This window comes from Hyperolius riggenbachi, chromosome 8 (genome assembly GCF_040937935.1).
Source record: "Hyperolius riggenbachi isolate aHypRig1 chromosome 8, aHypRig1.pri, whole genome shotgun sequence".
NCBI classification, from domain to species: Eukaryota; Metazoa; Chordata; class Amphibia; order Anura; family Hyperoliidae; genus Hyperolius; species Hyperolius riggenbachi.
In genome coordinates this window covers 183,761,381-183,777,126 of record NC_090653.1, presented here as the reverse complement: position 1 = coordinate 183,777,126, position 15,746 = coordinate 183,761,381, and the positions used below count along the sequence as shown (strand labels likewise).

Here is a 15,746-nt window from a genome sequence, read left to right as displayed (position 1 = left end):
AAAGTACTGGGTGAAGCATAAGACTCTGCGACCACAGCTTCACTGGACAGGATCACTGAACAGTCCATATTGCAGGGCAAAACCATGGAAGCACCTGCTGGACAGCATAATGATTCTGTGACCTGAGTTTCATGGGAGAGATCTACTGCACAATTCATGGTACAGGGCAAATTTATTGGAACATTTTCTGAACAAGGTAATAATTCTGCGATTTCAGGTTCACAGAGCAGATGCCCTGAGCTATTCACGAAACTAGAGCGAGGTGTAGAAACAGGAAAATCAAGACACAATGTTTGCGCATCTGAATCACCATTCAATTGTAAAATTGGAAAATTCAGATGCTGGGGTTCTGAGGTTTCTGGACAGGATTGCTGGGACTCGGAAACTGATGTAGTGCATCTATTGGCATCTGCTGGATCAGACAGGAGTTGAACTTTATTAACACGGGTAATTTCTGCAGAAGTGTTTGCAGAGACAGGCAAGATTTTTCTGGTGTCTGTTTCACTGAACAAAAACTCATGAGTACTGGCTAGTCTGGACTCAGAAGTCAGCAGGACCTCTGGATTCTCTGCTGAGAAATTTGTGCAGGGCAAAGTTAAGAAAGTATCAGTGGCTTCTGTTTTACTGGGAAGTAACACTGAGTTATCCATGGTACAGGGTGGAGTTACAGGAACATTCACAAGACATGGTAGGGACTCAGTAACTGGAGAAGTGGGACAGTCTCCAATTGACAGTGTGTCTTCCCTGGTATCAACTGATTGAATCGCATAAAAATCATCCAAAATCATTTTCCACACATCGATCAATGGAGCCACAAAGTCATACCCACACACACCAGTTTTTATTAGGTTATAGGCAGACTTAATGCATGCATTCAATACTAATTCACTTTTTGCACTGTAAAATTGACAAAATGAACTTGAATCCTTCTTCCATTCATTGACCAGAGCTTCCATCTCTCCTTTCTCAAATGGAGGATTCCAAGCATACTTAACAGGCAGATCACAGTTTGCAGATATGATTGTGGCAGGGACATATATTGGGTTAATTAGCAGGTGATTGGCAGATTCCTTATTCTTAAGAATCTCTAATACCTGTAGCAAGTGTTGAACTGTAGTGTATGCAAACTTTCCTTGCTTCACAAATAAGTTGATTTGTTCAATACTCTGTAATATCTCCTCATAATCATACTCAGATAATTCTTTTAAACAAAAATCTTTATTTTCCCTAGCCAGTGATGAAAGTTCATTAATAGTTTCATAAGTCCATTTAACTCCCCTGAAAGACAATTGCATTTCATTATCTGTTAATGGCAGAATCTCATTATAGGTCTCAGTCGCTAAGGATAACGACTCTGCAGATCGGACACGTTTCTTAGAACGTTTGCGTTTTGCCTTAGACCCTGCTGTTTTCCCTGCTGTTTTTGGTGATTTATTCAAGGCTGCAGGAAAATTATCAGGAACACTCTCTGCTTGCTGATCATTTTTGCAAACAATTGAAGGAGCAGCTGATTGGCCTGCTGCCAGGAGTTCATTTAGAGGAAAAGGCAATGGATCTATGCGCAACCAGTTATGGATCACAAACGCTAGAAATTCCAGCGGTCTCTCATTCAAATCGGAATGATTGAGAACATCACATGCCCACTGAAGCAATTGCCCTTTAAACAAAATATAAACTAGCTGGAGTGCCCAGGTTGAAACAGGAGTCGCTTGGAGATCGGGATTGGCCAGGAACCTGGCACATTCAGAGAAAAACTCATTTTCTGTTTCAGGGTTAAGTTCTTCAAATTTCTTAAAGGAACAGGAACCATAATTAACTGTGTCATACTTTCTGGGAATCCCCCCCACAATGGGGATTGGTAATGGGGTTTTCATAATGTAAGGCTTGGTGGTGTATTCTCCACAGTCAGCATGCAACGCATGAGCTGACGTGGAGGAGGTACACACACTAGCACAAAGAAACAGGCTATCCCTAGTATAGTGGAGGGGAGGACTGACTCCAATAGGAGATTGTGGCGCACAGAGCCGGTGCAGATCTGACAGCCACAAACAATGCTTTCGTTATAACGTCTCAGCGCAAAGTAGCGCTGAGCGCATAAACCAGAACTGAGGAGATCAGGACAGGTAGACAGAATGAACGCTTGCTAGCTAGCGGCTACTTAGCGACAGCAAGCGTCCAAAACCAGACAGACTGGAATGAGGCAGCCAATGCGCTGCGGCGATGGCGTGCCTCACAAAGACAGGACAGGACAGTCAGAAAACAGCAGGATCAAGATAGATGAACGTAACACAGATAAATATACAATAAGTATGTTTTCCTAGCGTATTACAATTACAGCTATCAATGAAACTATTTGTAACGTCTGACTAACATATGTATATATCGGCAATGAACCGATATATGACATAAGCAGGAACGCTGACTAGGACTGGAGTAATACAGGGAACAGGACTCAGAAGGATTCGCTATCTCTTCGCAGAGATGAACGCAATCCACAAACAGTAACAGAACTGGATTCAGAAGGATTCGTTATCTCTTCGCAGAGATGAACGCAATCCACAAACAGTAACAGAACTGGATTCAGAAGGATTCGTTATCTCTTCGCAGAGATGAACGCAATCCACAAACAGGACCAGGAACAGGATAACTAGCTCAGCACGGGTGCTCACGGTACGCGCAAACTACCAAAGCGTGCTGGAAAACTGACTAACTGAACACAGGAAATAAACAGTTCGTGTACGTATATATCAGCGACACTGATGTATCAACGTAACACGAATACAAGGAAAATAATAAACGTGCTGGTATGCATATAAATTGACAATGAACCAATATATGATGCAAAGACCAGCAAAGTATCTTTATAACAAGAAACACGATCGGGGGCTAAAGCGACAGCAAGACGGGCTTAAACTGAAGCTATGAAAACCCAAGGAAACCCTGCAGGAAGCAGATCTTTATACTGAGGTCATCCAATGGGAGCAGACATGCAGATTCCCACACAGGTGAATGATAATCAGTCACAAGCTGACAGCAGGGAAAGACAGACAAAGCTATGCAGCTTGCATGGAAATAGATCAGAACTGCCTGAGCTGCAGCACTACTACTTCCAGCAACAGCTGCTGCAGCAGCGATCATCACAACCCCCTATTGCTACGCCCCTGAGTATATCACATCTACAGCATTCCCAATATCCATATTAGCGTTCACTACCTCATAAAAGCTGAGCATGTTAGTCAAACAGGACCTGTCTTTAGTAAACCCATGTTGATGCTGTGAAATAAGATTATTTTCTACTATGAAGTCATGTATAGTATCTCTTAGTATCCCCTCAAATAGTTTGCATACAACTGATGTTAAGCTTACAGGTCTATAATTTCCTGGATCTGATTTTTTGCCCTTCTTAAATAATGGGAAAACGTGGGCTGTACGCCAATCCACGGAAACTCTGCCAGTTGAAAGAAAGTCACAAAAGATAAGATAAAGGGGTTTATCTATAACTGAACTTAATTCCCTTAGGACCCGAGGATGCATGCCATCTGGGCCAGGTGCCTTGTCTATTTTTAATTTATTTAGTACTTTTAAGCAGGCCATACACTGGCTCGATTCGCGGCTGTTTCGACAGCAGATTCGATCCTGGGGTCGAATCTTCTGCCAATCGTTCGCGGTAAACGCAGCCGCCGATCCGATTTCCTCCCGAAATCGGATCGGTCCGTCGATCGCGCCGTGCGAGAAATTACCCTCGATCGCCTGCGGGTAAAGTGCGCGTCGCTAGCGGTGGCCGATCCGATCAAGTATACATTACCTGAGGCCGGCTCCCGGGCGTCTTCTCCGCGCTGCACGGCTCTGTTCCGGCTCCATCCATCCCGGCACTTCCTGTGTCACTGCAGTGACCAGGAAGTTCAAATAGAGGGCGCTCTATTTGAACTTCCTGGTTACGGAGTAACACAGGAAGCGCCGGGATGGAGCCGGAACAGAGCCGTGCAATGCGGAGAAGATGCCCGGGAGCCAGCATCAGGTAATGTATACGGGGGGGGGGGGGGGACAGGCGGCAGGAGCAGCTCAGCAGATGGTAAATCGGTTTCAGGCTGAAATCGATTCACAATCTGTTTGCAGTAAAGGCAGCCATACGATCCCTTTCTGATCAGATTCGATCAGATAGGGATCTGTCAGCTGGTCGATCTAATGGCACATCGACCAGTGTATGGCCACCTTTACTTACCTTCACTTCTTCCTGCGTTAAGTATTTAATATTACAGTTAGAAGATTGAGACTCTTCTGCCTCTGTAATTTGCAACAGTGCTGTTTCCTTTGTGAAGACAGAAGCAAAGAAAGCATTTAATAACTTTGCCTCACCTTGGTCATCCACCATTGAGTTCCCACCCTCATCCTTTAGGAGTCCTATACAGTCAACCTTTCTTTTTTTAGAGTTGATGTACTTGTAAAACTTTTTTGGGTTAGATTTGATATCCCTAGCGATTTCATTTTCAGCTTCGATCTTTGCCAGCCTAATTTCTTTTTTTAAATTTTTATTGTACTCCTTTTAATTGCTTAGAGCAGCCTCAGTCCCCTCCTGTTTTAGGACCTTATAGGCATTATTTTTCCTCTTCATTTTATCTCTAACCTTCCTATTCATCCATAGAGGCCTTTTTTATTCCTAGATATTTTGTTTCCATATGTGATCTCCACAACTCATGCATGCAAAAATGAAAAAGTGCGGACAAAAAGAGAAAAACAATAGCGTAATATTGCTTGATATTGCTTATATCCTACACATCACCAGTGTGAACCAAACAGGTCTCCACATTACACCCAGTGCATTCACATGCAGGTATTTTAGGCCTCCCACCTAAAAGGCAGTCTGTGCTTTGCAGCACAGACCAGCAAACTCGCTCAGCATGGGGCTTTCAACAGCCTCTCCCCAGTTGGTGAGGTTCTAAAAAAAACTCTCCCTGAGGGGCCTGCTTCTGGAATTTATCCTTAGTTTGGGTCTTGAATGAGCCTCCTCACTACATACAGCTGTATGGAGCGAGGAGGCTCATTCAAGAGCCCAAACTAAGGATAAATTCCAGAAGCAGGCCCCCCAGGGAGAGTTTATTTAAAACCTCACCAACTGGGGAGAGGCTGTTGAAAGCCCCATGCTGAGCGAGTTTGCTGGTATGTGCTGGGTCAGCCACTGCATACGGTGAGAGGCCTAAAATACCTGCATGTTAACGCACTGGGTGTAATGTGGATACCTGTTTGGTTCACACTGGTGATGTGGAGGATATAAGCAATATCAAGCAGTATTACGCTATTGTTTTTTTTCTATTTTTGTTCGCACTTTCTCATTTTTGCATGCATGAGCTGTGGAGATCACATATTGAAGAGTGAAGAGATTTGCTGGCTAGGTCACAGGTGTACATCCTGATTGGACTGGGTCAGCTATATTTTCCGGTGAGCGTATATGTTTTAAAGATACTAAAGTGGATCTGAGAAGATGTACCATCTGAGTGAAGCTTATGCGATCAGAAAATATTATTGGACTGTTCCTGAATTATGAAATGGACCTATGTTTAGTTTTAGTTTTATTTTAGTTTTGTTACCTTTAGGAGTCTATATGTGATTATATCTGTTGAGCGCTATTCTAACTTACATACTATATATTTATCTGGGGAGCCGCACAAAGCTCCTTCTGGTATTTAGCGATCCAGATTCACAAACAAAAAGTGTCTCCTGGTGAGACTGATTAACAACATCATTACTACTATTATCACTTATGGTTGGAGCGCACAACTTTTTTCTGTATAATTCTGTTTGTTAAGCGCAGCCAGGAGAGCTGCTCCAGTGTGACTCTCCGCTTTGAGGCAAGACATGTTTAAGATGGCGTGACACCGTCGTACCTGGCATGCAGCATAGGCCCTGGGGAGCTGGGGCTGTGTAGCTGGAGAGGAGATCGCAGCACCAGTAGAGTTGAACTGCCACTCAGCCAAGGAGGAGGAGGACAGCGAAGAGGATGTAGCAGGAGGAGAGGAGGTGGCAGCAGGCCTACCTGCAAGCCGTGGAGGTGTCACAAGTTCCGCTGCACAGCCACGTACTCCCTGCTTGCCAGCGGTCACCAGGTTGACCCAATGGGCTGTGTTAGTATAGTAACGGCCCTGACCGTGCTTGGCAGACCAGGCATCTGTGGTCAGGTGGACCCTTGACCCAACGCTGTGTGCCAGAGGTGACACCACTTGCCTCTCAACTTCACGGTACAGTTTGGGTATCGCCTTTTTAGAGAAATAGTTGCGGCCTGGTATCTTCCACTGCAGTGTCCCAATGGCCACAAATTTCTGGAAGGCTTCAGAGTCCACCAGCTGGTATGGTAACAGCTGGCGAGCTAACAGTTCCACCAAGCCAGCTGTCAGATGTCAGGCAAGAGGGTGACTGGCAGAAATTGGCTTCTTCCGCTCAAAGATTTTCTTCACAGACACCTGGCTGCTGTGGGCAGAGGAGCAGGAACCGCTCAAGGTCAGAGGCAGAGTGGAGGAGGGTGGCTGTGAAGGTGCAAGGGAGAAAGTGGCTGAAGATGCTGCACCTGAAGGAGGAAGAGGAGAAGGAGGGTGGCTTTTCTTTTGTGTGCTGCTTTTGCTCAGGTGCTCTTCCCATTGCAGTTTGTGCCTTTTCTGCATGTGCCTTTCGTAAGGCAGTTGTCCCTACGTGGGTGTTGGCCTTTCCACGGCTCAATTTTTGGAGGCAGAGAGAACAGATGGCATTGCTCTGATCTACGGCAGACACATTAAAAATTGACCAAACCGCTGAGCCCCCCTGGGGTGATGGCACTATGGTGGCATCAGCAGCTGACATTAAAGGGCATGTGGGCTGGCTCTCCATAGGTGGCGAATACATGGCGCCGGACACTGCCACCAGCTGTTTCTGATGACGAGCTCCCCCTGCTTCTTTCAGGAACTCATCTCCTACTACTCCTCTCCGACTCCCCCTCTGAACTGTCCCCCTGTTCATCTCTTCTATTGGGAACCCACGTGGCATCCATATCGTCGTCATCATCATAATCATCCTGCCCAGCTTCACTTGCCTCAGACACCTCCAAAACTGCACCAACAGCAGATACTTCATCATCCTCCTCCTCACACATTACGTCCATAGTGTCGCCTAACTCAGACATATGAGGTGGTGTAACTTGCTTAGCGCCTTCATCTGGTTGTAACAATAATGGCTGTGCATCAGTGATTTCCCCACCAAATAATTACTACGAACTGTGAAATGCAGCAGATGTGGTGCTTGTAGTAGTGCTGGTGGCTGCGGAGGATGAGGTGTTTTGTGTTAAATAGTCAACCACGTCCTGACAATCTTGGGAATTTATGGGACGTGCCTTCTTCTGAGCACTGTAATTTGGTCCAGGGCCACACAAAATCACATCAGCATGATGACCTTGCACAGACCTGCCGGGTGGCCTTCCTCTGGGTCTGCCTCTGCCAGTTTTGTCCATTTTGTCCATATCTGGAGGGATGAAGTGAAAGGTATGCACTGACTTGACTAATACAATGTGCAGTCACACAGGTGCAGTTAACAGGTATGCACAGAGTGGTATATCACACTGCGTGCACTCACGTAGGTAGGTGTCTATCACACTGTGTGCACTTACGTAGGTAGGTGGGTGCACTGAACACAACAGGTAGGTATATGCAGTGATGAGGTGGGTGCACTGAACACAACAGGTAGGTATATGCAGTGATGAGGTGGGTGCACTGAACACAACAGGTAGGTATATGCAGTGATGGGTATTACAAATGTGCACCTGTCACACACACGTACCGTGAACAGGTACAATGACTGGTGGCATTAAATATCACACTGCGTGCGCTCACGTAGGTAGATGGGTGCACTGTGAACAACGGGTAGGTATATGCAGTGATGGATATTATAATGTGCATTGATCACACACAGACAGGTACCGGACAGACACAGTGACACTGCGTGCGCTCGCGTAGGCACATATACAAGCTCCTGCACATCACAGTCTGACTCAGTCAAAGTGATTCAATACAATACCACCATCATAGGCCTCATGGACAAGAGCGGCGAACAAGCCTACCACCAGGAGATAGAAAGGATCTGCAACTGGTGCAAGGCCAACAAGCTTGTCCTCAATGCAGCTAAAACTGTTGAACTAACCATTGATTTTAGGAAAAAAAAAACTGTCCTCCCACCGGTGCTCATTGAGGGCTCTGAGGTCTCCAGGGTCACCAGCGCTCGCCTCCTAGGCACCACCATCTCTAGTGATCTAAGGTGGGATGACAACTCCTCCAGACTGCAAAAAAAGGCCCAACAACAGCTGTTCTTTCTACGCCAGCTAAAAAAGTTTGGCATGTCCCGCGCCCTTCTGACCCTTTTCTACTCCTCCACCATCGAGTTGGTTCTCTGCTCCTCCATCATTGTGTGGTACCCCGGGGCTTCCGCCAGGGACAAACACAAACTACAGAGAGTTATCAAATCTGCAGAGAAGATCATTGTTACCTCCCAGCATCCACTATGCAATATGCCATCCCTAGAGCTCCTGCACCACTCCAGACTGTTTTCCAGAGCAACCAGGATTGCAAAAAAACGCTCCCACCCTGGCAACCGCTACCTCAATCTTCTCCCACTGGGGCGCCGCCTCAGAACTATATCCACCAAGACCTCCAGACACAGGAACTCTTTCTACCCCCAAGCTGTCCAGGCCCTCAACTCAGCGGCCCCCTTTGCCATCCCTGAGACACGCTAACTGCTATCCGGGCTGCGCCGCGTACTGCATATTGCATAGTGGATGCTGTAAATCTGTAAAACTGCTTGTTTAGGGCATTCGCCCAGTGTATTGTTGTACTCCTAAAATCGTATCCTATAGTCTGATATGTGTAATTATATGTATGCTGTCAATCATATTTATGTTCCTGTCAACCATATTTATGTTCCTGTCCATGAAGGTTTGCTGCTCTGTAGTGCCAACAACAATTCCTTGTACGATCATGTACTTGGCGAATAAAATCTATTCGGATTCGGGTGCTGCACTGTGAACAACAGGTAGGTATATGCAGTGATGGGGATTATAATGTGCACCAGTCACACACAGACAGGTACCAGACAGGCACAGTGACACTGCGTGCGCTCACGTAGGTAGGTGGGTGCTCTGAAGTGAACAACAGGTAGGTATATGCAGTGATGGATATTACAATGTGCACCTGTCACACACAGACCGGTACCGGACAGGCACGGTGACACTGCGTGCACTCACGTAGGTAGGTGGGTGCACTGTGAACAACAGGTAGGTATATGCAGTGATGGGTATTACAAATCTGTACCTGGCACAGTAGTAATTATACCACCAAGGGGCCAAAGGCCAGCTGCGACTGACTGACAGGGCTGTATATAATGCAAGTGGGCCACAAAAAAAAAAAAAAAAAAGATGACAAGAACAAGATTAGCTCTCAAAAGAGCTGTTGAGGGGTGTTTTTTTAGCAATAAGAATCAGCAAGGAGCAAGCTAACAAGCCTACAAGAGCCTAACTAAGCTTTCCCTATAGGTCTTTGCACAGCAGCTCTCCCTTCTCTAATTACTACAGGCACACGAGTGAGTCCAATGCCTGACGCTGCCTGCCTTTTATAAGGGGGGGGGGCTCCAGGAGGGAGTGTAGCCTGATTGGCTACAATGTACCTGCTGACTGTGATGTAGAAGGTTAAAGTTGACCCTAATGATGCACTATGGGGGGTGAATCGAACTTCCGGAAAAGTTTGCGGTTCTCCGCGAACGCGAACCACCGAAGTTCGCCGGGAACCGTTCGCTGGCGAAACGTTCAGGCCATCTTTATCAAACTACCATATTGTTAGTGTCACATGAAATGATATGATAAAATATTTACAAAAATGAGAGAGGTATAAGAAGTTTTGTATCAGGATTATACCACTTATTGGCCCTTGTCCGCAGTGGCTGACAAGGACACAGCTTATGGATTAAGATCCCAGTGCTTTTATTAGGTAGGATATGTTTTTTTTTTATTATTTTTAAACTTACCCTAATCTGTAGATGAATAGTCACCCTTATAGAATTGTAGCTATCACTCTAACAACAAAGTCACAGTACTAATAAGTGTGGTAAGCCTGATGGGCTACCTGCCTCGACACTTTTATTTTCGATCCCAAAGTTGGTTGTCACCTGCCATAGGTTTAGTTAAAACAACTAATCCAGGTTCTTAGGTTTTGGAGTGATTTAAATATTATTCTCATTATTCTTTATCGTTCCTAATGTTTACTGTAATACATTTGTTATCTTACATATATTGTAGTCATATATACGATTCATAGCTTTTCAACTGCAAGTTTATTTGAATTTTTGTAATTAACATCTGCTCATTAAAAGCTTTTATGATGAAAAAAAAACTTACCCTAATCCATGAATTAACAGACCAGCAAAAAAGATGATAAAGAGGTGGTGTGTATACCAGAAAACTTCAAAGCAACATCTGCGAATGAATTCAGTAGATGATGTGATCATTAAAATTAAAGCCAGTGTGATCAACACCCCAGTGATGCCAGCAATGGTTGTAAAGCAAACATAAGGTGGATTCTGTAAAAAAAAAGTAAAGACTGCAAATGTACATTTTTTTCAAACAAAACCTCTACTGTTAAAAGAAAAATAGCTGGTGAAAATGTAAACGAAAAATGTATTGTACGTCCACCTAACCACAAAATGATTTTTTAATAGGGATGGTCAGAATTGCAGAATACCAAATCTGACAGAATTTCAAATTCTCTCAGGTAATTCCATGTGTTTTAAAGACCTTGTAGATTTTGAGAAAAAAGTAAAATAAAAACAGGGGACCCCCAAACTGTCCATTGTCTTAACCCTTTAGAAGCTAATTTATTAGGAGGTTTCCAAGTACCAATTTATTTTAGCATATTTTTTTTACCTTTTATTTGTTACATTTGCTTGCTACTAAATAGTACTGCCGTAATGTGTATTTATGGCCACTTGTTACTAGGGTACAGTGTGAGATAATAACAGAGGACTTCTGCTTTCAGTTTCTATATTCCCTGCTAGCAGAGAGATTAAAACATGCCAAGAATTTGCAGCACAATGAGTTCTGTCGACTGAGGTTCAAAGCAGTGCACTTATCTCAACCGAGATAACTCTATTGAAGCTGCTTAGGGGTTAAAATATATAAAATCAGTAGACAGAACTCCGTATATATAAAAGTGTATATTAAAGTTTACAGCAACAAACTGTCATTTTACCAAGTAAAAAAACAAAAAAAAAAAAACCAAACTAACTGTTTTTATTTGATTTTTTTTTCAAATGGATTTTCTTAAAATCTACAAGGTATTTAAAAAAAAATATTTAACTTGTTACCACTATTCTCCCTAACATACCTAACAAATTTGGTGACAATAGTATGTATTGGGGGAGATTAATCAATAAAGTGGGCGGTATTGATTCAATGCAAATATCTGAATTTTGCAGGATTCCAAATTCTACATTCTGAATTCCACACCAGATTGCTGAATTCTGATGTGAAACTCGAAATTTGGAATCCTGCGCAATCCTATTGCTCTTCTCTATTTTCTAACTGTCTTCATGTGGATATGCCCCAGCCTCAATCTGTTTTCAAAGAATGCAGTAAACCTGTTACTTGAATTTCCACAACATGGGCAGCACGGTGGCGTAGTGATTAGCTCTCTCGCCTTGCAGCGCTGGGTCCCTGGTTCGAATCCCAGCCAGGGCACTATCTGCAAAGAGTTTGTATGTTCTCTCCGTGTCTGCGTGGGTTTCCTCCGGGCACTCCGGTTTCCTCCCACATGCCAAAAACATACAGATAAGTTAATTGGCTCCCTCTAAAAATTGGCCCTAGACTTTAGTACTTACACTACATAATATAGACATATGGCAATGGTAGGGATTAGATTGTGAGCTCCTTTGAGGGACAGTTAGTGACAAGATATATATATATATATATATATATATATATATATACACTGTACAGCGCTGCAAAATATGTCGGCGCTATATAAATACTAAATAATAATAATAACATTCTCCACCTTCACTGTAGTACAACCCAGTCAATGTGAACGTGGGTGTGGGAATGGGAAACTAAATGCCCTCTGCTGGAGATTACTGAAAGTGCTTGAAAGCTGTGGTTGGCTGGATCTTTGCTATGAGTGAATCAGGGGCGTATCTGAGTAATATGGCGCCTATGGCAAACACTAAATTTGCGCCCCCCCCCAATTGCTAGTTAAAAGTGTCCCTGTAACATAAATTGAATAGCCATGGTCCCCTATATTTTAGATTTAAGTAGCCATGTGCCTCAAAATTAAATAGTCTGGCTGCATGCTGAGGTGGGTGGGGGGCAGCATCTGGCTGCTTGCTGGGCTGGGTGGGTTGCAGCATCTGGCTGCTTGCTGGCAGCATCTGGCTGGGGTGGGTGACAGCATCTGGCTGCTTGCTGGGGTGGGTGGCAGCATCTGGCTGGGGTGGGTGGCAGCATCTGGCTGGGGTGGGTGGCAGCATCTGGCTGCTTGCTGGGGTGGGTGGCAGCATCTGGCTGGGGTGGGTGGCAGCATCTGGCTGGGGTGCATGGATGGAAGATGGATGGCAGCATCTGGCTGGGGTGAATGGATGGATGGCAGAATCTGGCTGGAGTGGATGGATGGATGGCAGAATCTGGCTTGTGTGGGTGGATGGATGGATGGATGGATGGCAGAATCTGGCTGGGGTGGATGGATGGATGGCAGAATCTGGCTGGGGTGGATGGATGGATGGATGGATGGCAGAATCTGGCTGGGGTGGATGGATGGATGGCAGAATCTGGCTGGGGTGGATGGATGGATGGCAGAATCTGGCTGGGGTGGATGGATGGATGGATGGATGGATGGCAGAATCTGGCTGGGGTGAATGGATGGATGGCAGAATCTGGCTGGGGTGGATGGATGGATGGATGGATGACAGAATCTGGCTGGGGTGGATGGATGGATGGATGGATGGCAGAATCTGGCTGGGGTGGATGGATGGATGGATGGCAGAATCTGGCTGGGGCGAATGGATGGATGGCAGAATCTGGCTGGGGTGGATGGATGGATGACAGAATCTGGCTGGGGTGGATGGATGGATGGCAGAATCTGGCTGGGGTGCATGGATGGATGATGGATGGCAGCATCTGGCTGGGGTGGATGGATGGATGGCAGAATCTGGCTGGGGTGGATGGATGGATGGATGGCAGAATCTGGCTGGGGTGGATGGATGGATGGATGACAGAATCTGGCTGGGGTGCATGGATGGATGATGGATGGCAGCATCCGGCTGGGGTGGATGGATGGATGGCAGAATCTGGCTGGGGTGGATGGATGGATGGCAGAATCTGGCTGGGGTGAATGGATGGATGGCAGAATCTGGCTGGGGTGGATGGATGGATGGATGACAGAATCTGGCTGGGGTGCATGGATGGATGATGGATGGCAGCATCTGGCTGGGGTGGATGGATGGATGGCAGAATCTGGCTGGGGTGGATGGATGGATGGATGACAGAATCTGGGTGAGGTGGATGCATGGCAGAATCTGGCTGGGGTGAATGGATGGATGGCAGAATCTGGCTGGGGTGGATGGATGGATGAATGACAGAATCTGGGTGAGGTGGATGCATGGCAGAATCTGGCTGGGGTGCATGGATGGATGATGGATGGCAGCATCTGGCTGGGGTGGATGGATGGATGGCAGAATCTGGCTGGGGTGGATGGATGGATGGATGACAGAATCTGGGTGAGGTGGATGCATGGCAGAATCTGGCTAGGGTGGGGTGGGTACTCACAGTGTTTCAGCACTCATTGCCCCACCACGTGTAGCACAGAAGTTCAGTGACCAGCAGATCTGCATCTCTCCCCTTCCTGCAGCCACTCTGTAATCCACCGGCTGGGTCTGTTCAGAGAAGCAGGAAGACCAGCCAGGCGATTGTAGAGCAGCTGCTGTGGAGGGGGAGAGATGTCGATCTGCATGTCACGGACCTTCTGTGTTATCCGTGTGGTGGGGAAATGACTGCTGATATGTTACTATCCCCAGCAGCTGAGGGCAATACGGAGCTGCAGGATTGCCCTGCAGAGAAGCCCTGAGCAGCCATCACTGATCTTCCGTGCTGCTCGGGCAGGGTTGATGGCTGCAGGACGTGAGCTAATGCCGTCACTGATACAGATGAAGGGAAGGGGGAGGGAAGCTGTAATGTGCTCTGCCCCCTCTTTATTTACACAGCGTGAGTGGAGGGCAGAAGCGAGCATTCACAGCACAGGGAGGAGGAAGAGGGAACTGCGCCCCCCTAGTAGCTGGAAGGAGGCGGCGCCCCGGGCATTAGCCACGCCTGCACGTCTGTAGATACGCCTCTGGAGTGAATACAATTTTTGATTGTTTAGCATTATTTTTCTCCTTAAATTATTATATATTTAAAATAATTTTGAAAACTTATTTTCAGCATTTGTTTTATTTATGATCCAGTTGTGGTTTATGCAAGATAAAAGGAATACTGCTAACAACTCAGAAGAAGCAGTTTTTGGCTCATATGGCACATTGACATCTTTACCGCAAAGCTAAATTTGTGACCACGTTAACCTTGTTAATCTCAAAAATTAAATTGCTGGCCAGGAGCTGGATAGTGTACTAGTTAAAGGCACTGTCTCTGACATAGACCTTGGTTCTTCCTATTCAGTAAGTCAGTATTTAGTCAGTATGGAGTCTTTGGGCAAGACTACCTATCACGGATCAGCCATGAGAAAACGCAATTGGTTTTCTGCACCGATTGTGGTTAACAATACAATTCAAATTGTATTTTTAGGTATAGCAGACTGCCGAGCCTTGGGGTCTCTGCAATTTTGTAGCTGATAGAGCCTTCTTTTCATGAAATACTTTGCTCTTGGATAAGGCCATGTTTGTTTTAATTAACTGGTTCAAAAGAAGCCTTAAGGTCCGTACACACACCTGATCAAAGGCAACGACGGGTCCGTCATCACCTCCTGCTGGGCGGTTTTCAGCAGACAGTACAGGGTGTGTACAGTCTGTCGGTGGACTGATTAGGCTGTTTCTGAGCGATCCGCCGGGTGGATCGCTCAGAAATAGCCTTATCAGTCCACCGACAGACTGTACACATGCTGTACTGTCTGCTGAAAACACGTCCAACAGGAGGTGACGACGGACCCGTCGTTGCCTTTGATCAGGCGTGTGTACGGACCTTTACTTTCCAGTTGAGTGTGAAAAACAAACAAAAAACATCTGAATAGGACCATGTGGCCTAAATGACTTTAGCAGTCAGGAAGCCCACAGCAGGGGGCCTATTCAAGGTTTGTTATTACCTAGACTTGCTGGAGCCAATCTACAGCTATTAAACATAAATGTAGTATATGATTTTTTCTTGTTTAAGGAATACCGTTTATATGATATATATGGAAATTATATAATTCTGCTGGTCCGGATCTGCTGATTTTATTAAATGTATGCCACTGACATACCCAGGTACCAAGCTATGCAGCTGCTTAGTGCCAGAACACGTGACACAACCTAAGTTTAATATCATAAGAATGGTCATATTCTGAGGATTAGGAATCTGTCATAAGCACAAATATGGCATTTATCATTTCTGACTTACAGTGTTCCACAGTTAAACCTAAAAATCTCTCTCCAAGGAGATGGACTGTACTTGGTTACTTATACTGGGGTGCCTATAGCTTGCTACCTACACTGGGGGCACCTGTCCCTGG

General features: G+C 45.5%; 1 protein-coding gene across 4 annotated transcripts in view; it reads right to left on the bottom strand.

Annotated features, from left to right (window-relative positions):
• Nucleotides 1-15,746, bottom strand: part of NOX1 (NADPH oxidase 1) — a 2,086,008-nt gene that overhangs the window by 1,325,728 nt on the left and 744,534 nt on the right. For all 4 annotated transcript variants that reach the window (XM_068248036.1, XM_068248033.1, XM_068248032.1 and 1 more), the window contains one exon: nt 10,400-10,581. In XM_068248036.1, the coding sequence (XP_068104137.1) occupies nt 10,400-10,581 (182 nt within the window). The remainder of the gene's footprint in view (nt 1-10,399; nt 10,582-15,746) is intronic.